Here is a 26,831-nt window from a genome sequence, read left to right on the forward strand (position 1 = left end):
TTTTATTGGAGAATATAGGAAGTTAATATTGTTTCGTATTGAATACATAACATTTCTAATTTAATTATTACCAAGTAAGGCGTAGATTGGATATTTGGATGCACAGTAATTATCTCTGGTGATAAAAGACGACAACAAATAAATAAAAGGTGTGTGGTGCGTGAAGGTGATCCTGATCCAAGACCTGACTCCTGAGCCAGTTGGTTTCTCCAATTATACTGGAAAAAAAAGAAGGGAGCGACACAGGGTGAGGAGCGTGGAGGCGCGAGGCAGGGTGACAAAACCCCGTGAGTGGGTAAGGGTCAACACAAAAACAAAAAAGCGAGTAAGAGTGGTGTGGTGAAGTGTGGTGGGTGCAGATTCATTCACAGTTCACACATCAAACCGCAACAACACACCCACACGTCACTCTCACCACATTACCAAACAAAAATCCAGAAAATAGAAAAAATAGAAAAGAAAAAGAAATAGTGAGCGAGTCATGAGCGAGTGGTGAATACTATCTGAGAGTTGCAGAGAACGCTTCCTAACCTCTCCCTCTTCTTCCTTTTATCCTCATTCTCACTCACACATTTCCATTTCTCCACAAACACACTCTTCTTCTCTTTCACTCTCTCTGCTGCTCTGTTAGTTTTTCGTTATTATTATTATTATGGCGCTGCACTCGGTGCCTTCTGTTTCTCAGCTGCACCGAGAGCCGTTACCGTCCTCGATCTTAGCTGCCGGAACCGACTCGCGTCTTCTACTCCAGTTCGCCACTCTCGGCTCCAACACGTCAGCGCGTCGCCGCCGCCGCCTCTCTGCTTTCCCTTCTACACCGGCTGCGCCGCTACGTCGTCGTTCTGCTGTCAGAGCTGTTCTCGAACTCGACCGATGCAGCAGTGACAAGAGTAGCAGCGGAGTTCGCCATTCTCAACCTTCCGATGTCAAACCACAGGTCCGATTTCGGTGATCACTTCTTCAGGAGCACAGCAAATTTTCTTTCTTTTTTTTTTATTTTTTTTAGCTTTTATTAACTGGAGTAAACTCTCTCTCTCGAAATCGTTAGTGTTAGTTACTTAGTTACGTTAACGGCTCAATGGAAAATTGATATACGTTATGATTAAAAAACAGAACGGCTATCCAAACGAGGAAGAAATTTTTGTCAGTTAGGGGAGGGAGCGATGAGAGCAAACCAGAGACTGTAACTTCCCTGCAATGGCGAACAAAAATTGAAAGAAAATGCTGTCCGTACAGTCATAGCTAAAATTTGCTGGATGATGTAGTTGATGTAGTAGAAATTATTGTTGCGATGCGGCAGAACATATTACCACAGTAACAACACTGTTGCTAGTATTGATGTACTGCCACAGCACGTCGAATTTCCTTGATCTGATCTCGCTTGTGTTTAGGCAAGGGAGAGTGAGAGGGAGCCTTGTAGTAGGTGAGGGGACACAGTAGAACTTGACTACTAATTAGAGAGGTTTTGAAGGAAATTAAGTGAACATTCACATTCAAGCCTGCCAAATGGCTATTAACGTGGTTGGCTTTCATGTTTTCGCCCAAAAGCTTCAAAGAACTTATCATTGAAAAGAAATTTGCATCGTTGTCTCTGTTTTGTTCTGAGAGGATATTAGGAGAATAGCACCAGGAAATTAAAGTAGACCTCAAACCTCATTGTTGAGCCAACTAAAATTCTAAAATGCACTTGCTAATAAAAGATAAGCACCTGTGTAAAGGAAACAACTGGAACATGAATGGTCGAGGAACTGTGCTTTGGGTCATGGCTACCCAGTAAAAAAGTTAGCAGTTAAGAGACAAGTAGAATTCTAGTTTATCCATCTAATGCCGAAGCTTGTCTTTCACCTCATTAGCTATCAGATTATGTTGCCCTGAAATGGTGTTGGGAATGAAAAATTCAATCTAACTGAGAGGACCTTGAATAAGTTGGATATAACTTGTATTATAGAGAATGTTTCTTTTTGTATTTCAAATCTTAATTAGCAGTCTTGCATAAGAAGAAAGAAATATAGATTATAGATTGACAAATTCTCAATCGTGGGTACAGATGTATCCTTACTAATTGCTGTAAATTTAAAGGGTTCGGACTATCGTGGATAGTTGTTTCTCAATTTCTGGCACTTGGCAGGCTTGCCTTCTGTTCATTGTGGCATGTGCATTACATGACAATATGCTGAGGGATTCTAGTCAATTGTTGGCCAGGTTGCAAACTTGGAGGACATAATATCAGAAAGAGGAGCCTGTGGTGTTGGATTCATTGCCAATTTGGAAAATAAAGCATCACATGATATTGTAAAGGATGCTCTAAATGCTTTGGGCTGTATGGAACATCGTGGTGGCTGTGGGGCAGATAATGACTCTGGTGATGGATCAGGGCTGATGACTTCAATTCCATGGGATCTATTTGACAATTGGGCAGATAAGCAAGGGATTGCTTCCTTTGATAAGTTGCACACTGGTGTTGGAATGGTTTTCCTACCCAAAGAAGTTGAACTTCTGAATGAGGCCAAGAAAGGTAATAATAATGTTACTTTGGTGTCATCCATTGATGTCCGTTTTTGTTTTTTGGGCTTCACTAAGATTTGCGTGTATAACTACTTGTGAATACATTCGTGATACTTGTTGAATCTCTAATCAAGGGCAAGGGAGTCAGTCATTCTTTATTTCCTATACAGTTTTGTAGCTTTGCATAGTTATCAGCAGCAATACACCAATCTTTGTAGATGTGCGGTATGTAGAATCTGCTTAGATAAAACAATAATAACAATAGTAAAGAGGAGGGATGTGCAAAAAAACCTATGTAAGGTTATGTTGAATCTTTAAGGCTTGCGTCAAGATGCGATTGTTTTAGATAAGGCATCAAAGAGAAACTATTTGTTTAGATAAAATATGGAGCTCAATGTAATGTAATGTTAATTGTGTAATGTTAATATTTTTTCTTCATAAATATTCTTGTGCATAGTAATTGGTCAAAAATGATCTATTGCTTAACATTCTCTCAACTGTCTCAAACTGAATTTTGCACTGTAAATCAGCAATTTTAATATAGTGGTGTTCTGACTTGCATTTCTAAAAAATCTTCTGTAGTTATTGTAAATATTTTTCGGCAAGAAGGTCTTGAGGTGCTTGGGTGGAGGCCTGTCCCTGTAAATAGTTCTGTGGTAGGTTATTATGCGAAGGAGACCATGCCCAACATACAGCAGGTATTTGTTAAGATTGTGAAAGAAGAAAATGTTGATGACATTGAACGAGAACTGTACATCTGTCGGAAATTGATTGAAAAAGCAGTAAGCTCAGAAACTTGGGGAAGTGAGACTTATTTCTGTTCTTTATCCAATCAAACAATAGTTTACAAGGGGATGCTTCGCTCAGAAGTTCTTGGGTTATTTTATTCTGACCTTCAAAATGATCTTTACAAGTCCCCCTTTGCCATTTATCATCGAAGATATAGTACAAATACCAGTCCCAGATGGCCACTTGCACAACCAATGCGGCTTCTTGGTCACAATGGAGAGATCAATACCATACAGGTTGAGTTTCATTGGCATGTTCTTTCCAAGAAATTTTAATTTATTTCAATGTATGAAATGACCAAATATTTGTGCAGGGGAATTTGAACTGGATGCAATCAAGAGAGACATCGTTAAAGTCGCCTGTATGGCGAGATCGTGAAAATGAAATTCGTCCATTTGGAAATCCAAAGGCATCAGACTCGGCAAATCTTGACAGTGCTGCAGAAGTATGTCAATTACTGACAAATTAAGTTATTAGTTATGTAAATTCCATGTGGCTGTCACTCATGATATGTTTGCAGAGAAAAGGGGGGAGGGTTTCTTTTGAGAAAGTACATAGGGAATGGTGAATGGGATCTTCTAGGCTACTCTTCTTTTGTCCTGTCCTTTTTTCCTCCTCTTGGATGATTCCTTATCCTCCTTTGTTTAACTGTTGTTTTTCGTTTATTCCTTTCTTTGTCAATTGAACACAAGAAACTATGGTCATTTTTATATCTTAATTTGAATGGTCTTCTATGGTTCAGTTATTAATAAGAAGTGGTCGCAGTCCTGAGGAAGCTATGATGATTCTTGTTCCCGAGGCTTACAAAAATCATCCAACACTGTCAATCAAATACCCTGAGGTAATGTGTCTTTTTCTTTAACAACTGACATTTTATCTTCAAGTGCTTGTGGTATCCACATTGCCGTTTTATGTTATAAATTCTCATTTTGTATGCTCTATCTGTCCTATCATTTGCATGTCATACTTGTGATTGTTTCTATTATTTCTCAAATTGTAACAAAACTTTGCAGAGAGATTCTTTGTTTATCCACAGTGGGGAACAACCCTGTTTGATTGGCACATTAAAAGATTGTGTTCCTTTTAACTCAAAAAAAGTGGTTTTCACTAAAGAGAATAGTGGAATGGGATTGCTTGGGGGAATGGGGGATGGATGACCTGGTGATAGGAACTCTCAGTGGAATGGAGGACTGATCCAAGTGTTTGGTATATATTTTGTGTTTACTTTTATTGAAGTCTCAATATAGCTATTAACTGGAGTGTTGTTGGTATAACTCATGAGTCAATCATAAAATCGGGGACAATGTGTCTGATGTGTACATTTTAGGGTAATGTTTCTTTTAGGGTGAAAACTCAGGTGAAGTCGACTTCACGTGAAGTTGATATCTGAGAGCCGTTAGATGAAAATTTAGTCAAATCATCTAACGGCTCTCAGGTATCAACTTCACGTGAAGTCGACTGCACCTGAGTTTCCACCTTCTTTAGCCTTTTGATAGAATTGTTCCGTATCAACATAGTGAAGTAGTTTGAAACTGTAACCATTTATGGAATGAAAGGCATTGATAGGCAATTGAAATATGGTTTTCTGACAACCAAATTCAACTTGATCTAAAGTTGAATTCATCCTTTTTCCTTGCTCTCATATTTTGGGAAGATTACTAGTTTAAATAGATTTTACCCCTTGGTCTCCTTTAGTCATTTTTTTATTTTTTAATAAGAAAAGAAACGAAAGACCATATCATTCTTAGTTAAATCTAAATTTATAAATTTGAAAGGCACCTAGGTTTTGAAATGGTCATTCCTTTTTTGTGTTATCTCTTATCCATTCAGTTCTTTGTGATATTTCCATTATGTTTTGACAATAATAATTTACTTTTCTACTTCAGATTAAACAGAATATCTTGATTTTCCTCATGTTTATCAACATTTAGCTGGAACTAGCGAACTAGTTGAATGAAGATGATGAGTATAGGCTTGGACAATGAGTATGATTACAAAAGTCAAAGCAGTGTTAAATAGAATTTCTGCCGATGTAACGTGAGCTTAAGTTACAAGTGGATGCTGAGAAAGGGGGGAAAAAGAAAAAGAAAAAAAAGAGTAAATAACTGAGTAGATTTTCTGGAGTGGCTGACTGGCTGTAAGCCCCCACCCACTTTAAGATGAATGCTTTCAATACTCATTTTCCAAGCTTGATTCACAAAACTGCAAATTCTTGTCTGTTGCATCTTCTTGATTATTTCTAACAATCCTCGGAATCCATTCTCTTGAATTATGCATTAAAGGTCCCTTAATTCTGTCTTCACTTCCTAGGTGGTTGACTTCTATGACTACTACAAGGGTCAGATGGAAGCTTGGGATGGACCAGCCTTGCTTTTATTCAGGTAAAAAGGCTAAGGCCAAGTTTGGGTAAACAACTTAATTAAGTTACTTTTGAAAAAATAGCTTAAATAATAAATGATTATATTAAAAGTAATTTATAAATAAGTTATTTTGTGTTTGAATTTTTAGTTCTAAAAGTACTTATTTTATAGAAATGTGATAAAAAGTAGTAGTATTATGAGAGAAGTCATTTTTTTTAACTTCTCTATAAGCTCCTAAATAGCTTCTTAGAAAGTTGCAATTTGGTTTTGAAAATTGCACCAAACATTAATACTATTAATACTATTACTTTTCATAAGTCAAAAACTCAAAAAAGTTACTTTTGAAGCTTCCCAAACGGGCCCTAAATAATCCAGAACATGATTACCTTGTTAGTATCTTACTCCATCCTTATTTATGGGACCTGACTTTAAAGCAATTGAGAGTAGCATTATTCATTGAAGCTTAGTCATTTGACACTAAAAGTACAAGTGAGGAGGTTCTAGCTTAACCTTTGTTGGCTAGAGTAGGAATCTGAAGGGCTTGCTAGGAGGATAATAAATATAGGGGAAGTTTGTTTAAAGTATTTTTTTTTTGTGTTGCAATTTTATTTCATCATGCAAATATTAGCTTTGTGCATTATTTAGACAAAATTTCCCAGTTAATTTGAATTTAATCTTTGTAAACTGTAAATAGTATGAATTAGTCTCCTCCCCCCTCCTTTTTTTTTCTTTCCTGATTGTCTGTTGGCCAATTGTTGTTGCACAGTGATGGAAAAACTGTTGGTGCATGTCTTGACCGTAATGGACTCCGACCTGCTCGGTATTGGCGAACATCAGACAATATGGTCTATGTGGCCTCTGAGGTGAATTCCCTAATTTCCATTCATTGGATTATATTTTTTATTGATGTTGTATGATCAGAGCTTCTGTATCTTGGGTACAGAAAAATAATTGATTATTATGTCCTTTTTATTTTTTTGCTTCTCAATATCATGATTTTGATTATTTGCTTAAAGTCTGTTTATTAAATAAGTAACAAAAGTTATGTTAAACAAAGACTGATTTCACACATAAATGCAAAATAAAGGGTAGGATTACAAATATTGTATTTCTGATCATTTGTCTGTTCTTTCCCATGTATGTGGGTCTTGCTTTCCTTTCCTTGGATGGTTTCACTTGTAAATAACTTATTTTCCTTCAATGGTTTCACTTGTAAATAACTTATTTTCCCTTCAGAGTTTTTGTTCTTTTTAAAACACATTTTATAAAGTTATTATTATCCTTAATACTTATATGCAGTAATGATAAGTAGTTCCACATGCATTGATTCTGGTTCATGACTTTCAATTATTGGATTCAAGACATCATTGAAGATTTTATGGCTTGTCTCATTCTCTTCTAGGTTGGTGTGGTACCGGTGGATGATTCGAAGGTTATCTTGAAAGGCCGATTAGGTCCAGGCATGATGATAACAGTTGATTTGAATGGTGGTCAGGTTTGCACTGAAACATTTTCTTGTTTTTGGGATAATTGAAATAAGCATATTTCTTCTAGTGGCTGTAACCACATTGCTTTGCTCTTTCCTTTTTCCCCTTTTTTATTGTTGCTGAAATTATGTAACTTACTTTACAAGAAGAGTCAGAGAATAATTAATAAAAGCTCAACATGGTTAAGAGTTATATAATATGATTGGAGAGTATAAATGATCCTGTTGGAAACATATGAGAGTTTTGGAATTCACCATTCTGTCATATTAGGTTCTTATTTGTCAACATTCACCAGTCCCAAAACTAAAGCTGTTAGGTGAACTAACATAGTTATTAAATAGGTTCTATATCTAACAAGTCACCACACTGGTGAGCCCTTTGAGCTAGACGTGTACATACCATGTGTGAAAAATTTAACTATTTTACGCAGAAAAGTGGGTTCAATTAGGATTGGACTTGGAAGTTGAGGATATAATACTAATACCATATCCATAACCATATCTTTCAAACTCTTAGGCTGTTAAGTGAAGCCTCATCAGTAGTTTTTATATTTAACATGTATCATAAAATGTGTTTGATTAACTAATAAGCAATCCATGTCACTTGGTGTTTCCTTGTAACAATATGTGGTGGCAGTTATGATCTGATTGATTCTATTGTTAAAATTGTGGTTGCTGATGCAAGAGTGCCTACATGTTTGTTTTTTCTCTACTCACCTTCCATTTTCAATAAATGCCTATCAAAAGCAACAATGTATAATATCCTGCGTGATTATTTTACATGCCAAATACTTTATACGGCAGGTGTATGAGAATACAGAGGTTAAAAAGCGAGTAGCCTTATCAAACCCATACGGGAACTGGATTAAGGAAAATATGCGGCCTTTGAAGCCTGTGAACTTCCTTTCAGCAGCTATGATGGACAATGATGCAATATTAAGACACCAACAGTGAGAGTTTTATGTAGCTTTTTCCTAAAATATTTATCCTTGATGATGGAAGTTGTTTCAAAGTGGTGTTGTAATAAATCATAAATTATTGTTTTACATGCTGCTATCACTGTATTTAGAGCTTCATTTGCTAGCTTGATTTTTATGAGGATTAGGAATACTGGTTTAAGATGAATTTTTGCAATTGTAAAAGATGAAATGTTTTCTTTTGGGGGGTAAAATATTGTTCTCTATGAAGTGGGAAAAGTACCTTCATGTGTATAGTGTCTCCTGCTTTAACAAATATCTTGTAACCATATCTAAACTATAAGTTAATGTTCTATATCTTGTTGTTCAGTTATATTTTTCTTTGATTGCAGCATACAATATAACATCTTGTGTAGTTCTTACTAAACCTCTGTTTGGTGGGAGCAGGGCATTTGGGTACTCTAGTGAAGATGTCCAGATGGTGATCGAATCCATGGCTGCTCAAGGAAAGGAGCCCACATTTTGCATGGGAGATGATATTCCATTGGCTGCATTGTCTCAGAAGCCTCACATGCTTTTTGATTATTTTAAGCAACGGTTTGCACAGGTCAGCTAAGTTTCTTTCTAATAACTTGTTCAAAATGTAACCTATTTGTTACCTGTGACTTAATTTTGCTATCATAGTATCAACTGCCAAGTCACTCCTATAATTATGTCTGTGACCATGTTTTACATATTGTGCGATGTCATGGCATAATTGACTGTGCTGTTTGCCTTGGTAATTACTGTATGTCACTTTTTAGATTCTATATATCTGTCTGTTGTCTTTATCTTATATGGTTTATTTCGTTGTTAAATATGACATATCTTTTTATGAATATTCTAAATTTATTTCTGTCTTCTACCACCTGTTTTATACTTTTATTATATATTCTGGAGTACAGGTTACAAATCCTGCTATTGATCCACTTCGAGAAGGATTGGTTATGTCTCTTGAAGTCAATATAGGGAAGCGAGGGAATATTTTGGAAGTTGGACCACAGAATGCTTCTCAGGTATCTTAACATACCTTTGATAATTTTTTTGTTCTTTTCTCTAGTAACTTCTATGATTCTGTTGCTCTTTGTTGTCCACAAGCTTGATTGTATTATCTGGAGCAGGTTACATTGTCTAGCCCTGTACTGAATGAAGGAGATCTTGAGCTGTTACAAAAAGATGCCCACTTAAAACCACATGTATTGCCCGTATTTTTTGATATAAGTAAGGGGATTGATGGTTCCATGGAGAAAGCATTAAATAAGCTTTGTGAAGCTGCAGATGAAGCTGTTAGAAATGGTTCCCAGTTGCTAATTCTTTCAGACCGCTCAGATTCACTGGTAAAGACCATCTAATAGTGTTTTTATGCTTCTACCTAATTGGATATATCAATATCATAGTGCTTAAGGATGGATTGAAGTGATGATTTGAGTCATTTTTTATTAGATAATCCTTAAATGCGATACACTTTTGTCTGCATCAATAATAGATAGTCCTTATTTCTTAGTGTTTGGAGACTTTGTCTGCTTCTGGTTACAATACTATCAGTTGGTTGTCTTTCTAGAAATCTTAATTTAATTTTCAATTTAAATCTGTTGAATGAATGAATAACCCAGTCTTATGTAAATTGATAGAAGTGTATTGTCTAAGAAGCACTCTGGAGATCTTAATTGTGATGGTATAAATAGGCTCAACCCAATAATTTCTGTAACTACTTGTTTTACCAAAGACACTCCTGGAAAAATAACCATGTGCTGAACTTAAGACTGGTTGGAAGTAAATCTAGTGACACATATCTTCCTGTAAAAATTTGAGAATCTCTCTCCAATAAAAGACACCATATGGAGAAAATGAAGTACAGTGCCCCAACTTCTGCTTTTATACTTTGGCCAAAACCTGAGAGATTAATCACAGGAAAATATTTCAAGTGATCTCCCTTTTCTGTAACTCCCCTCTGCTTAAAAAGTTGAACAGTAATTTGACTTTGGAAAATGAAGTTTTACTTGAGACAATGAAGGGAACTGAATATTATATTATGGTATCAATAAATACAATATTATTTCTAAATTTTGCATTTATAATAACAGTGAAGAATTTTTGTGAATAGCTATCAATAATTGTCAATGATCCTTTTTTTAATCTTTTTTTCCTGTCTAATTTGTCATGATGCATTCCCCCTCTTTTGTCTTTGTTTAACCCCAGGAACCAACACATCCTGCAATTCCAATACTTCTTGCTGTTGGGACAGTTCATCAGCATCTAATCCAAAATGGCCTGCGGATGTCAGCTTCAATTGTAGCAGACACTGCTCAGTGCTTTAGCACTCATCAGTTTGCGTGCTTAATAGGATATGGTGCAAGGTTGTTTACTGTCTCCACTGAAGCTTTTTTGATGATTTTTAAGTCTCTTGTTTCCATATTGTTTTTTTTTTTTTTTATCTTAAATTGGACTAGTGTTCTATTATCTATTTTTCATTTTTTGTCTTAGCTTATTAGTTTGCCAACTATAACACAGTTGTATTCTCACCCTTGTCAAGAAGCCAATTCTCATTTAAACTGGAACAAAACTGAGTTTTTGGTTTTCCCATGAACCACTGTTTGCTGGTGTGACTATAGATAGGTCCACCTTGCGTGAGTTGTTGGGAGCAGTGGAAACTGTGAACCATTTCGCTTGCCTCTATCTTATTGAGCACTTCATGATGTTTTAAATTTCATTTTTTAGTGCTGTCTGTCCATACTTGGCATTGGAGACATGTCGACAGTGGCGTTTGAGTAACAAAACTGTAAACCTGATGAGGAATGGAAAGATGCCTACTGTCTCAATTGAGCAGGCCCAGAACAATTACACCAAGGTTAGTGATCATCTTCAAACTGATAGACTACTTAAGATATGATGTGGGTTGATACAACATTGTCTTAATACACTTATATATACCAATAATCTAGGTCAGTATAGTACAATTGTCATTAGCCAGTCAAGGCTGCTAACATAATGAGTCTCAAAAAACAAGAATATCAAAATTCTAACCTTGATGTTTAAGAGAAGAAATTTTGTTCTGCTTCATGGTGACATTTCCTTCTTTCTGTTAATTAGTTTTAATAAAAGAATGTGATCTCTGATAGCAAATTATCTTGCATTTGTATGAATTTTAGGCTGTAAAAGCGGGTCTTCTTAAAATCCTTTCCAAAATGGGGATCTCATTGCTTTCAAGGTATGTGATTTATGTTAAAGGGCTGAAGGGTCAAAAGAAAATAGTATTTCTTGTGTTTTGATTCTTTTCCTTCCTTAAGGCTGTCATGCTTATGCTTTTTGTGACAAGTCAATTTGTTAATTACTTCCATGTATGCAGTTACTGCGGTGCACAGATTTTTGAAATCTATGGATTAGGAAAGGAAGTTGTCGATCTTGCATTCAGAGGAAGTATGTCAAAAATTGGGGGATTAACTTTTGATGAGGTCAGGAAGAATACAGAACTGTATCTTATGAATAAAATGCATATCATGCTTGTAAATATTTATTTGCAGATTTAACAACTATTACATTGAGCATTACACGCTAACGTGGTTTACTAATCCTGTACATTAGAAAATTACACTCCCATCTTTGAGCAAAAAAGAAATTTTCAATTACCAACATTAGGTGAAATTATACATATTTCTGCTGCATAAATAGTGTCAATTGTATTCTTCTACAGGGTATTAATTCATCCTGTTGCATATGTGCTAAATTTACATTATTACATATATCACTCATATCATAATGAGACATTCCTCTCTCTCTCTCTCTCTCTCTCTTTTTTGGTGCAGTTAGCGAGAGAGACTTTGTCTTTCTGGGTGAAGGCATTTTCTGAAGATACGGCCAAAAGATTGGAAAATTTTGGATTTATTCAGTTCAGACCGGGAGGTATGCTTTACTGATCAATGAAAGTGTATTTAAGTGATTATTTTGGATACATAAAAAATGACTGACTATGATATATATTTTTGAAGGGGAGTATCATGCAAATAACCCAGAGATGTCAAAGTTGCTCCACAAAGCTGTTCGTCAAAGAAGTCAAAGTGCCTTTTCAGTTTATCAGCAGCATTTGGCTAACCGACCTGTGAATGTGAGTCTTAAAGATCCTAGTTTCTGCCTTTATCTTGCATTTTTATTACCCAAAATGTTATTTTAGATCTCTGTTTTTTATTGCAGGTTCTTCGTGATCTTCTTGAGTTCAAAAGTGATCGTGCTCCAATACCTGTAGGGAAGGTTGAACCTGCTTCAGCTATTGTGCAACGGTTCTGCACTGGTGGGATGTCTCTTGGAGCTATTTCAAGAGAAACTCATGAAGCAATTGCAATTGCAATGAATAGATTAGGTGGAAAATCAAATTCAGGGGAAGGTGGTGAGGTAATACAATTTGCTTCCAATAAAACCAGTTTTATATATATGGATTCATATGGAATATAAAGAAACTAAATTTTCTCTTGTTTACGTCCATAAAATCTTATTGACTTGCACTACAATTTGATATTTCCATATATTGCATTCAGGATCCTATTCGCTGGAAACCACTTACAGATGTTGTCGATGGTTACTCTCCAACTCTTCCACATCTTAAAGGTCTTCAGAATGGGGATACTGCTACCAGTGCTATCAAGCAGGTCATTGTTCTGAAAATTTTCAAAAAAATACCTTCGTTAACTATGTCAATGGAGGACATAAAGTAAAGTGCTATTTATTTTGGATGTCAGAAAATTCTTCGGATAGATTATTTTGATCCATAGGCTGTTTTCTATCTTTGGTCAGAATACCTATTAACCATAAGCAATTTACAAAATACTGAAAGTTTAGATCTTCCCAAGAACGTTTGGATTAAATGGACCAAATTAAAAATTGTGATCTGATTTGCTCAGATGGTGCCTTGCAATTTTATGAGTGTAATTTGTTGGTCATGAGGTAGTGCAAACTTTGCCGTGTAGGCAACCTAACCTAACGCAAGCATCATTGGATAATTCCACAGCTTAAATATGTGATCTTGAGGTCACACGACTCAATCTGAGTTTCTCTAGGCTCCCCTTCTTCAAAAGAAAACTCAAAACGAAACTATAACTATAACTAATTGCTCCTCTTTCTGCCATCCATACTTACCAGATCCTAGAATTAAAAAAATAAAATTGTTACTTGTGGATATTAGCCTCCAGGGAGAAAAATGCAAGAAAAGGAAAAGATCATCACAATAAGAGGGTAGTCTTCTCTTCTCCACTGTAAAACTTAAGCAATTGTTTCAATATCCTTCGGAGATGAGAAGGTAAATGTTTCAAACTTAAGAATTGCAAATAATTTGGGTTATTCTAGAAGGACTAGACATTCTGATGCTACCAACATGTGATGACCTTCCTGTGGCATTATATCATAAGAGTCCAGATGCTTGAAGGAACCTTTACTGAGATAATATTTTAGTTGGTTGTAGGTCATATGGGACATAAATCATGATCTTAGAAGTGTGATATATCATTGATATACTAAATAAATATTCATTTTGCTCTACATTCGTGTCCCTAGTTAGTTTTTAGTTCAAGAGTGCAAGTTTAATTTCCATAACCGGCAATCATCTTGGTGTAGGATGTATATAATCTAACATTGGTCAGCTAACAATTCTATTTGTCCAGACATTGTGGCAGGGAGTAGTTATATGCTAAAATATATTGCATTCTCTTCAGGTTGCTTCAGGAAGGTTTGGTGTTACCCCAACATTCTTGGCAAATGCTGATCAATTAGAAATTAAGATTGCCCAAGGTGCAAAGCCTGGGGAAGGTGGACAATTGCCCGGGAAAAAAGTTAGCATGTATATTGCTAGGTTGAGAAATTCCAAACCAGGGGTTCCGCTTATCTCTCCACCTCCTCATCATGACATTTATTCTATTGAGGACCTTGCTCAGTTGATCTTTGATCTTCATCAGGTAACTCCTGTGTATGTTTTATTTACTTGCTAAAATCATGTATTTCTTGAGCACAAATTTCCATCATAATTTGGGTGAACAGGTGAATCCTAAGGCCAAGGTTTCTGTAAAACTGGTGGCGGAAGCTGGAATTGGTACTGTTGCATCTGGGGTCGCCAAGGGCAATGCCGATATTATCCAGGTATCTACTGTGACCTTTCATTTATTAATTTATGATCCACATCAACACACATTCTTATATATTTATTTGTCATTCTTTTTGGAGTATAGTGTATGATGAAGTGATTGACTTGCAGATTTCAGGGCATGATGGTGGAACAGGAGCAAGCCCTATAAGTTCCATCAAGCATGCTGGCGGTCCTTGGGAACTTGGTCTTACAGAATCTCACCAGGTTACAATTGAATCATGGAACTGTGCAATATCAATTTGTGATTCTCTATTATTGAAAGTTATGAAATGTTTTCTTGTGGACTGCTCTATTTTCAGACACTCATTGAAAATGGACTCAGGGAAAGGGTAATTCTCAGAGTTGATGGAGGATTTCGAAGTGGAGTTGATGTCATGATGGCAGCAGTAATGGGTGCTGATGAATATGGATTTGGTTCAGTGGCAATGATTGCTACTGGTTGTGTTATGGCCCGTATTTGCCACACCAATAATTGTCCAGTTGGTGTTGCCAGTCAGGTTTTGAAAATTATTTGTGATTATACGTTTTACGGTATGATTACTCTTCGCTTTTATCTCATGAGACTTCTACTCATTACATTTCAGAGGGAAGAGTTGCGTGCACGCTTTCCTGGTGTTCCTGGTGATCTTGTCAACTACTTTTTGTATGTTGCTGAGGAGGTACTTGTGGTTGCTGTTGATACTTCCATATTCTTCTTAATGTCACTTTGTTGTTACTGATTATAATTTCATGCGCCATTGAAGTTTGGATGAAGTGGTGTTTTCCTCTTCTTGGTTCTGATAAATGTTACTATTTGGCCAGGTAAGAGGCATATTGGCACAGCTTGGGTATGAGAAATTAGATGATGTAATTGGCCGGACAGAGTTGTTGCAACCAAGAGACATATCTCTAGTGAAAACTCAACATCTAGACCTAAATTATCTCCTCTCTGTATGTACTGCCACTTTTTTCCTTTCTTTGCTTTTATCAGTTAAATAAATAGCTGCTTCTCTATCTTGTGTGTAATGGATTGTTTATTTTCAGAATGTGGGGTTGCCTGAATGGAGCAGTACAACAATTAGGAATCAGGAGGCTCATACTAATGGCCCTGTTCTGGATGATGTCTTGCTAGCTGATCCAGAGGTAAAAGTATAAACACTTATCGTTATAGGTGTTGGTAATGAAAATATTTTATTTTGATGGTGAGAAAAAAAATTGTATATTGTATACCTAGTTCTAATTTATTTTTCAGTTAATATTCAACAAGAGAGTGGGTACATTGTGGGCCATGGGGTTAGGAGAATTTTTGTGAATTTTTTTTAAGACAATATTTACGCTTTATATCTTGCCTCTTTCTTCGGATGTTGATTTCATTGTTCTTAATTCCTTAACTCTTGTAAAATGTTTATATATATTTGAGAGAGAAAAAAAACATTTCAATTACTTGTCTATCCTAATAAATAATTCAATTTGTTAAAAAATGTTTAATTAGATGCAATATTATGAGCATGAAGTGTTGAACTGAAAAAAATAGAAAATAAAATACAAAAATCCTAATTCACTTTCCGTACAAATTTTTCAATGACTTGTGGAATGAGATGGGAAATGTTGTAGACGCTGTAACAGTGTCTTCTGTGCAGATTGCAGATGCCATAAAAAATGAGAAAGTAGTTAGTAAGACCATAAACATATACAACGTTGATCGTGCTGTTTGTGGGCGGTTAGCTGGTAGCATTGCAAAGAAGTATGGTGACACTGGTTTTGCTGGACAACTGAATATAACGTAAGATTTCTCGTTTGGAGCTTGGTATCTAATATCTTAAATCTGGACATATTTAAAGCAAAGTTCAATCTTTTATCTCCATGCTGCCAGATTTACTGGAAGTGCCGGACAGTCATTTGGGTGCTTTTTGACACCTGGAATGAACATTCGTCTGATAGGAGAGGCTAATGATTATGTTGGGAAGGTATCATTTTTATTCTCTTCTGTCCTTGGATTGGATGATATTATTTATGCGAAATATAACTAATTTGGGAATATGAGTTATCCTGGTTTATTGCACCCATTCATCATTGTAGTGAGCGAAATGGATGCTTGTGTTATAGACTTATAGTAGCTATGCTGAACATTTTTGTTAGATACTCAACTTTTAGCATATCGTGTCCTGATATTTTTAGCTGCTGTTGCCAGGGCATGGCTGGAGGGGAGTTGGTTGTCACTCCAGTTGAAAAGACAGGGTTTCAACCCGAAGACGCAGCTATTGTGGGGAACACTTGCTTGTATGGGGCCACAGGTGGACAGGTCTTTGTTAAAGGGAAGGCTGGGGAGAGATTTGCTGTGAGAAACTCACTTGCTGAAGCTGTGGTTGAAGGCACAGGAGATCATTGCTGCGAGTACATGACCGGTGGCTGTGTTGTTGTCCTCGGAAAGTGAGTAACATTTCCATATTGAAGTTGTACCATTCTTCCCCTCATTCTCAGCCCTGTATTCTCTGTAGTTCAAATTGAAGGAATTGAACTAAAATTAAACTGAATCTTCACATGTTTATCTTGACAGAGTGGGGAGAAATGTAGCTGCTGGTATGACTGGTGGGTTGGCTTACATTCTTGATGAGGACGATACTCTTATACCCAAGGTTTGAGCCTGTGGCCTCTCTAAAGATAAAATCAATTGTTTCTCCACACATTTACAAAAAGATATAACGCACTTCCAACTTATTCTGCCAATTCAGATGTTGAATTTCAATTGTGCTCATCCCATTCTATCTTGATACAATTTTCTATTTTTATCACACAAGTGCATGCATGGACTGTTTATATTCCCTTTTCTTGTTTTATGGATTTTGATTCCCTCACTTCCCCAGACATAAGAAATGGATAATTTGGTTTAAATCTGTGTGGTCTGGGAGCATTTTCTACATTTTGAGTAAAAACATAATTTCTATTTTACTTTTCTGGATGCTTATATCGTATACTATTTACAGGTAAATAAAGAAATTGTGAAAATCCAGAGAGTCTCAGCACCTGTGGGGCAGATGCAGCTGAAAAGTCTAATTGAAGCCCATGTTGTAAGCCCCTTCTTTACATGCGCGATAATTTTTACACATTGCATGTGCAACTCTCACATAGGCAAAATTTTATGCAGATATTTTATCCATTTTATATTATTTGATTATCATAATATGCACAAATGAAATTTTTTAAACCTCTTGTTTGTGAAGGAAAAAACTGGTAGCAACAAAGGTGCAGTTATTCTGAAGGACTGGGACAAGTATTTACCACTATTTTGGCAATTGGTTCCACCTAGCGAAGAAGACACCCCTGAGGCCAATCCCAAGTACGAAACATCTTCTGCAGAGCAGGTCACCACTTCTTTGCAGTCTGCGTAGATTATCAACGATGTATGCAATGCTTACATCGATTTACACGGGGCTGTGGAGCCGCTGCAATGGCATCCCTGCTTTGTACAGAAGTCGAAGAGGCTATCACTCAGACTGGAAAATGGTGACAAAATACGACATAAATCATTCCTTGGAACCAAGTGGCTGCATTTCATTCTCAACATATTTGCATTGAGGCCACCCCCATATGAATCAATATGAAGCGTCGGCCTTAACCTACTTCAGCGCTTTTGTATAGGCATTTGCAAGAAAGAAAATTGTAAATAAAATGCAGCTGTTTCGAATCTGATTGGGACTTTTTGTGAGTGGTAACAATAAATTAGTTGGGGCTGTTATCATCTGATCAAATGAAAAATGATTATTTTAGCGTGAATTATTGAAACGCGTCCATATTCACGTAGTTGTCAACTTGTGATTATTTCTGCACGCTATATTGTTATACTCTGCATTACACCCCCATCTTTTTAATTAGGTTTGACATGGATTATCCTACTAGGTTAGGACAGGCCTTCAGTGTTTACAAAACTGATGCTTACTAGTCTGTCTAGTCACCCACTAAAATGCTACTTAAGTAATAAGTCCGTAGCAAATATCACATTCTATTGCATTACTTACACGAGGCGTGTACTTAGCTTTCCTGAACAGTAGCACTGTAAATGTTTTTTCAAATGTGTTGTAAATTTCAATTTATGATGTGATTAAAAGAGATTTACGTATAAATAATTCTATTATAGATATAATATATGATAGGATTTATTGTTGTTGTCTGATCTATATAGTCGATTCTATTTAGTGTGATAAGAAATTGTTTAGTGACAAATTTTGGTGCCTCTTAAAATGCTATATCCGGATTGGAAACTGGATTGGAAACTTGACTGAGGCTAAATAGTGGATGCAAATTCTTAAATATTGCATGCCTGAGTGTGTAGTATGTTTAAGTTTGTCATTTTGTAACGTATAGGATTGAGGACGGTTTAATCTAAAACAAAAAGTTGTTGTAAATTTCAAGAGACGCTTATCAAGCATAGTTTAGTCCACTTAGCTTTAAGAAAGTATAATTCAAACCAACTAAAAGAGCATTTCTCAAAATCTCATAAAATTAAAAGTCTGTATCACAGAGCCAAAAATAAACAAATAAAAGTCTCTATCCTTATACCCTGATTTTTTTGTTATACTAAAAACAGTATTAAATATCAAGAGGCACGATTAATATTTAATAGTGTGATGGTGGTCCTGTTGGAATGATTTGGAAAGAAAGAATAAGTGGTCCATGTGACAAAATAAATGTGGTATCCTGATGGCCCAGGTGCACATTCTATATTTGCCTAAATGGTTATTCATGATGTGTGAATTGAACCTTTTTTGTTTCTACATTGCAGTACAATTTTAGTGTCCGAAAGTCATCATCGTTTAGGCGCTCATCAGAATATCATAAATTGGAGTTGGTACCATTCGTTCATTGATCTACAAACATTCAAATCATTTTAGTTTTATTATGAATAGACTAACTGATGAAGAGCACGAGTCACATTTACATTTTAATGCTGACATGGAGTAGCGCGCTATATGAATAATGATGTGCTGACACGTAAATCTTCCAAAGTAATATTATTGAAATTTCTGGTTCATTATCCGTATTAATGTATCCCACTCCACGTTTCAAGTACAGTGATTCCTGTATTTATATTTTGTATCCTGGTTTTTTGTCTCTATATAACAATCTTTTGTTCAATACTTGTTTTTTTTAGTCCAAATTGACATTCATCAACTAATTCTCAAATTTGTTCGAATGCACGAAGCTTCCTAGTTCATCTAGGTGAAAACTTACATTCTTAAATTTTTAATTTTAAAGTTTCACCTAATGAACCAAAAACGTGAAAAATGATACATGGTCACATTAGCCAAATAAGAATTGAGAAACTTGCATTATGAATTGTCATTATCACATCCCCAATTTTGAGACTTTCATACCTATAATTTTACCAAACGATTATAATAAACTTTTACTGCACCAACCTAACAAATCTTTAATCTCAAGCATTTCTTTCTTTCTTTTTTCAAGAAAGAAGGATCAATCATATGTGAGTATATCAATTAAGAGTTTAAAATTTGATACTGGCTAATGGAATGTCCATAAAAATTAACATAAATGGTAAAAATTTAGAAGATATTTTATAAAAATATTTATTCATTTTTTTTAGAGTGAATACCAATCCGACTCCTGACAATTATCTTGAAGGGACAATGAGGCCCTTAACAAAAAAAATATCCTTTCCGGCTCTTATTTTTACTTTTATGGGACTGATGAATTTTTGTGTTAAAAAAAATAAAATATTGATTTTTTTGGCATAAAAACTAATTAGTCCCATAAAAATAAAAATTAAGAACCAAACAAGATATTTTTTTTGTTAAGGGTCTGTTACGAGTCGTTTAGAATTTTTCTTTTTTTTTTTTTTAAGGATGAAAGAAACTAAGAACAATTTGTAATATATTTATGAGGATTTGCTAATGAGATTCAATTATTAACATGAAATCTATAATGGGCTACATGAGGACACTACATAAGTTTTGATTACAAATTTTAGCATTAAAAGTGAAACAACAAAGAAGTTGGCATGTGAAGTGTGAAAATGATTCATACCCTCATTGGGTTGTTGCTCGTTCTATAATCTATATCCCATGATAAATTGTCAAAAAGAATTACCCGAAAATGTAAAGACTTGAAAGGAAAGAATAGGAATGAGTAGAAGGAGAGCATGATATTTTGCAATGACTTGTCACTTTCCTTTGTTCTTTGCCTTTACTTGGAAAACAAAAGTGAGGCAAACCAGGTGCTGATTGTGCCTGACACGTGTCGCCATGTCGGTGCATGAAACAAATTGAGAATCACAATGCAACCTTGCAACGGGTGAAAGAGAACCAACTTCAATTTTGATTTGACTCTCTTCGTTTTCTCCGTCTCTTTCTTTCTGCTACTTTCACAGTTCTTTCACTTGTTTTCTTCTGGGACATTGTTTTTTATTTCTATTTAAATATGATTAGATGTATTTAAATATGATTATATGTCAGTGTGTCTAATATTATTGCTAATTTATATGTTAAAAATGAATTTAGAAATAGTGTTATTATTTATACAGAAATTTGTTTCAATATTTTATATAATTAAAAAACATAAAATATCTAAAAAATTAAATATACATTAATATAAATAAAATATTAAAATATTATTAGAATTTATCTGAAAAATTTTATAATTAATGTTTCCGTACATCATAGAAAAACTTTTTTTTTCAAAACATTCTACTTTATTTTTAGTTCTTTTATCATTATTTTTCGTATTTAAACAAAAAAAAATTACTACTCACATCAAATTAGTTAAAATAATTTTATCTTAAAATAATGATTAAAATGTTAATATATATTATGTAAAAAAATATATTAAATTATTTAATAATTTTTAATTTTGTATTCAAATAAAAATTATTCAAACTATTTTTCCATCAGTAATTATAAATAATAAATATGAACATTTAAGTTTTAAAATAATACTTCTTCCATAACTCTATGTTCTTGCTTTTAGTTTTACTGGAGTTGAATTTTACAGCAATGTGCAATAACAATTATATAAGCCTTGTGAAAAAATTTGACTAATTACAAGTCACCAAAAAAATGTAATTAATTACAAAATTATAAAGTTTTAATTTTCATCCAGAATATGATCTATATTAAAAAAGTTCTACTATCTTAAACATCTTATAAACATAAATATTTGCCACTTGGATGAGAGTCTAAATTCTTTTACACTATTGATATAATCAAACGCATTACCTAAACAGAAAATTAAAGAAATAATATATGTGAACAAAATATGAAAATAATGCTTCCTATTGTAAAATAAATCACCTACATTGCTCAGATAGTCAACAATCTAAAGCACCAGCTTTCTGGGCTCATAAAAGATAATCCTCAAAGGAGAGGGAGAGAGAGAGATAGCAGAATAAAAGATTAAAATAAAAATAAAAAGAATGGACTAATCAATTAGTCTTTACACAACAAATCCAATACATTAGTAGTTAATATTACTAATGAATAGAATGCATGCATGCAATAATCTCCATTTGAAATTTGTGTATTCCCAAAGAGAGAAATCAACAGCATAGATTATTATAGTAATGGGAGATCATTTCAGGGTCATGTTTGGAAGAAAATGCAAAAGCATAGGCCACAAGAATCAGGATTATCAGAAGAGGAACAAACATGAGTATGGTCGGCGGCGGCGGCAGCGGCGGCAACACCAGTGGCAGAACAAGGAGTGCCATGGTCAACACCACCAAGAACATCACTGATTTCAACCCAACAAGCTTTATCATTATATTCAATTAGTAATGTGGTAGTGATGAAATAACTAATTCTCTCATGTATATATAAACATGTGTATCATCTACCAAATTCTTGATCTTCCTTCTCCTTCAAGCCCCTTCAGATCAAAACCCAGATGGTTTTTTTTGCTTCTGAATTTAAAGGAAGCAAAAAGATGAGATTTTTGCCACACCCCTGTAGTGTATGATGTTCTCTCTCTTACTCTCTCTCTCTCTCTGTTTATAGCACTGTGCCAATTCCTAATTAAAGAAAATATAGGGGCAGTTTTGGAGTTATAGATGAAAATAAATATGGGAAATTCAAACTACTACCCATGTTCTCTTTGCTTTTCTTAGGGCCTGGCTACCATTCTGCAATTCTTCTTTATAGAAGCAAAAAAGGGATCCACTTTGTTACATAGTCATGACTCTCATTAATTGAAATTATTAGAAACGCGATTCAAGATTTCATTTTTTTTTTCAGTAGGATTATCAGTGCCAAGTGCATGCATCAATGGCAAACATGGTAAAAATTAACACGTGATTTGTACTATTTAGCAGTTAATAAAAGTATGGTAAGTGGTTTTGACTTAACTAGATGAGATACATTGCACATTTGCACCCTCAAAAACCATGGTTATGAGTCTGCCGTTTTTGTGTTATGTCTTCAAATTGTCTTCTTATTGGATATAAGAAAATAATGACATATGATGACGTGTAAATGAGTGATTTTGGTCCAATAGATAAACCATAATTCAATATTTCAATTAATGTTTTCAATCAAGATTTTCGTGTCATAATTGTCGTAACATTTTTAATTAAATCGCCTCATTTATCTCATTTGAGTTGAATTTCCAATGGGCGTTTATGGGCGGCAATCCAGTTAAGAATTTTTTTCGATTTTTATGATATTTTTTAATTTGGTATTTAAAGATTAATATAATTTATTATTGGTTAATAAATTATTAATAAAAACTCAGGTAGAGTCGACTTTACCTGAAGTTGATATCTAAGAGCCGTTAGATGAAAATTTAGTCAAATCAATCAATTTATCTAACGATTCTCAAATATCAACTTTACATAAAGTCGACAATTTTTACCTAAATTATTACATACATTAGACATTATTTAAATTCTCCATTACAATTATCAATCAGGCTATTCCGGCCTGTTTAGACACACCCCACCTAAATTGGTGGATTAAACAAATCCGTTTTGTTTATGGATAAACAATTTTTAAGTTAGACTATTTATAATTAATATGATGCGTTAACAGATTTAGAATTTTTAAATCAAATTAAAAATGATATTAGTTAAAAATATTTTTTATTCAAAAAATATAAAAAATTTAAACAGACGGTTTGTTTATTCCACGTACTAGTTTGTACTAAAGAAAAATGATCGAATTTAATTTATTTAATCTAAAATTTAAATAAATTTTATACTAAAGAAAAAATTTACTAATTTAAATAAATAAATAAGTATGTAAACTTAACTCATTTTAATGGTCCATTCTAACATTTGTTACATTTTTTTAAAGAATAATACTCTAAATAGGTTCCTAAAGATTTATAATTCGACAGATTTGTCCGTCAAAAAAATTAATTATTAAGTTTCGGTCCCCAAGATTACTATATATATGACATATATATATATAGGTCCTCAAGTCAGGTTGAACCGGTTAACACGACAATCTCTCTTTTACGTGGAGGTTGTAGATGTGACGTGTTAGGTAAAACAACACGCGTCGCTCTCAAGACACATTAGTCCCTGGACACGTAGCTAAAATAACGTTGTTTTGGGACAACGCCAAACGACGTTGTTTTGAGGGGATAGATACGTCCCACCTTTGTTTCCTAATTCTCAAAACTTTGGTGTTTTAAAGTCAAATAGGTTCCTTAAAATTTTTATTATAAGTAAAAAAGGTCCCTAAATTTATAGTATATATGTCAAATTAGTCCCCTCGAATTAAGCAACTAGAACTAGAATTAGAATGAAATTATGATAAAATTATTCAAAATATGTCAAAGTATGTAATTTCAAGCACATAAAATGACAAATCTCAAGTACAATTTCAATCAAACAATTAGAATTTGTCAGTATTCTCATTTAGCATCTTATTCTTTTGCAGAATTTTAATCTCTTTATCTCCATGAATTGGGTGAATACTAGATTTTAAGTTAGCAGAAGTGGGATCATAGTAACTTAAGTCCAAAAAAAAATTTTATAGGTCAAAAAAATAGATCAAGTTAATGTCCATTGGGAGAAAATTTTTTACTTTCTTTATTAATATTCACAAATACTCCTTTGTTGTCTCTAACAATTTTTAAAATGGTAAAATACAAATACTATATCTTCACTCATCTAAATACCAAAACATAAAATTCTGTCACAAGTTAACCAAGCAACTAACACAATACAAAAACATCACAACAGAATAAAAATTTCAAATACTTACATTGTTTTTGTTATTATCAAATACCTATTTGTAACCACTTCACAACTTTTTCTTAATCTACACCTACAACATACCGCCTATAAAAGGTTAGCTCATAAAATTTAGGTGAAGTTTTGGGATACTTGTAATAAACAAAAAGAAAGAAAGAGGAAGAATTTTTTTTATACAACGTATCCACTTAAATTCAAGGACCTTTTTGACTTATAATAAAAATTTTAAGGAATTTATTTGACTTTAAAACATCGAAATTTTGAGAATCAAAAAACAAAGGTGAGTATGTATCTATCCTCTCAAAATAGCGTCGTTTTACATTGTCCCAAAATAACATCGTGTTGCTTTACCTAACACCGACATGTTACACGTACAATTTTTACATATAATAGAGAATGTCGTGTCAACCGGTTCAACCTAGTTAAAAGACTTATATAACATATATTTAATAATCTTAAAATTCTAAAACCTAGTTAATTTTTTAAAAGATAAATCTATTAGACTGACAAATTTTTTGAGATCTATTTAAAGTATCACTCTCTTTTTAAAGGATTAATGAACTAAGAAGTTGATCTTGGGTAGGGTGTACATGGGCCGGGTCACACCGGCTTTGACTTAACTTAGATTCGATCCGAAATATAGACTGGGTCCAATTTTTAGACCGTAACCCAATTCTATACCCTATGAAACCTATGTACCTTCGGGTTGAGTGAAAATCGGATAAAAATTGAGTGAAAACTGGGCCTTTGACATGTAAAAATCACCTAATCTTCAACCATTATTTCACAATTCACATAGTAAAATTTACTTAAAAAATATTACAAGAACAAACCTTCTCTAAAATTAAAGCATAACCATAATCAATACTAATATTGTCTAATAACACTAAATATTTAAATCAATATAAATAACACAATATTATACATTTTAAATATAAAACATTAACTTATTATCTTATAATAACTAATAACACAAAATATTAAGGTTTATAATATTTAAATTTCACATATGAATAACCATCATCCATTACTAATAACACAAAATATTAATTGTGTATGATGACTGGATTACCGAGCCGAATTCGAGTGACTCGAACTATGGCTCGGACTCGACTCAAAATAATGACTGGATCTAATTTTGAGACTCTTACCCAATTTTAAACCCGATAAAATCATATTAAATTAGTCTCTAAAATATTTGGGACCGAATCAGATCATCGGATCGAGTCGGACCATGTACACCTTTAGTACTGGGTTTGGACATGGCGAAAACCCAAAGAAATGATCTGACTGGACCAGCGAAACATGCCATTTGCCACGTGTCCATTAAGAGGGCAGAAATTCCATTCTTACCCATTGAGCGTGGCAAGTCCCCCTGACCTCGATGAGTAGTGCAGTGTTGTGACTTATGAGTTATGATGAAATCATTTTGCAAATTTTGTCGAGTGAAAAAATATTGTGTGGTCTGTCAGACAACCGTGTGACCACCCCACCGCAGTTGGTGCGGTGAGAACGATCCTCCACTGCCACAGATGGAAGCCTCTAAGGAGGATTCGCTCTGGACCATTAATCACGCTCTGATCACACGGTCATGATTCATCAACCAGACTTCGGTTCCTGTCTCCTTAGAACTCAAGGATACAGTTGTACGAGCCTATAGAACAGATCCTGTTCAAGTAAGGTCGTGCCCATGTGTTTCGCTCTTTGATTATATAAACGCTCTTGTTTTGCTAAGAACAACCAATGTACGACTAACTTTGCTTCCCTTGTTAACCTCATCTCTCTCTTTCTGGAATTGTATTTATTGATTTAAGATCCCTCAATATATATGCCAATAATGAAATGATGGTGATAGTAATGTTTTATAAAATGATGTAGTATTTTTGGTGCATTATCAAGTAAATAGCATGAGAAAGACTGTGCACCAGTTAAAATTGCTGTGGAAAACGTGACTGGTGGTCCTAAACCTTTCTCGTCATTTCTCTTATCATATTATTAATAAACTTAATTGCCGCATTGTTCCAGCCTATAAGAACTACATAATCATTATTTGTCTCCTGTTCTTATCAGTTTAATATCTGATACATGGGCTAATAGTCCATTTGAATTAAATCAATTTTTATAGGGAGAGACCAGAGAGTCCATAGTGGTAGTTCTCATGTGTCACCTTTGTCTTGCACTATAGCATAGTTTGGTACATTCATCCCACCCAAATCAGTTCAAATTATTCTTCGATGTTAGATTAGGATTTAAGAATTCAAAAAATGGTGTTGATGGATTATAGGGTTCTGTTGTGACAGAATACAAAGTGTGACCCATTGATGCTTTGTTATTATTCACATTAGGTTCTTTAGTTGGAGATCAATCTTCAATCTTATGTATGAACAATTCTGTTATGAAATTCTACCTAAAATTAAAGCTT

At 34.2% G+C, this 26,831-nt stretch overlaps 1 protein-coding gene, 1 non-coding gene and 1 pseudogene across 2 annotated transcripts; 2 read left to right on the forward strand and 1 right to left on the reverse strand.

Moving 5' to 3' along the window:
* Positions 1 to 487: 487 nt before the first annotated feature.
* LOC107492689 (ferredoxin-dependent glutamate synthase, chloroplastic) lies at positions 488 to 17,979 on the forward strand. Its single transcript, XM_016113740.3, has 33 exons — positions 488 to 937; positions 2,203 to 2,515; positions 3,088 to 3,530; positions 3,608 to 3,739; positions 4,037 to 4,135; positions 5,605 to 5,675; positions 6,421 to 6,517; positions 7,057 to 7,149; positions 7,945 to 8,090; positions 8,505 to 8,664; positions 9,002 to 9,112; positions 9,218 to 9,433; positions 10,296 to 10,453; positions 10,815 to 10,944; positions 11,246 to 11,304; positions 11,443 to 11,548; positions 11,900 to 11,996; positions 12,083 to 12,198; positions 12,285 to 12,482; positions 12,626 to 12,736; positions 13,796 to 14,035; positions 14,118 to 14,216; positions 14,332 to 14,427; positions 14,523 to 14,720; positions 14,808 to 14,882; positions 15,025 to 15,153; positions 15,247 to 15,345; positions 15,843 to 15,985; positions 16,076 to 16,169; positions 16,394 to 16,632; positions 16,760 to 16,838; positions 17,187 to 17,270; positions 17,424 to 17,979. The coding sequence occupies exons 1-33, from the start codon at positions 653 to 655 to the stop codon at positions 17,589 to 17,591; spliced, it is 4,884 nt and encodes a 1,627-aa protein (XP_015969226.1). The 5' UTR covers positions 488 to 652; the 3' UTR covers positions 17,592 to 17,979.
* A 7,892-nt stretch (positions 17,980 to 25,871) lies between these two features.
* On the reverse strand, positions 25,872 to 26,095 carry LOC127739998 (small nucleolar RNA U3). The gene has a single exon (XR_008000738.1). It is a non-coding gene; the product is annotated as a small nucleolar RNA U3 (small nucleolar RNA).
* Positions 26,096 to 26,443: 348 nt separating this feature from the next.
* LOC127740120 (uncharacterized) lies at positions 26,444 to 26,614 on the forward strand (annotated as a pseudogene).
* Positions 26,615 to 26,831: the final 217 nt, after the last annotated feature.

The sequence above is a fragment of the Arachis duranensis genome, chromosome 6 (assembly GCF_000817695.3).
Source record: "Arachis duranensis cultivar V14167 chromosome 6, aradu.V14167.gnm2.J7QH, whole genome shotgun sequence".
Classification (NCBI taxonomy): Eukaryota; Viridiplantae; Streptophyta; class Magnoliopsida; order Fabales; family Fabaceae; genus Arachis; species Arachis duranensis.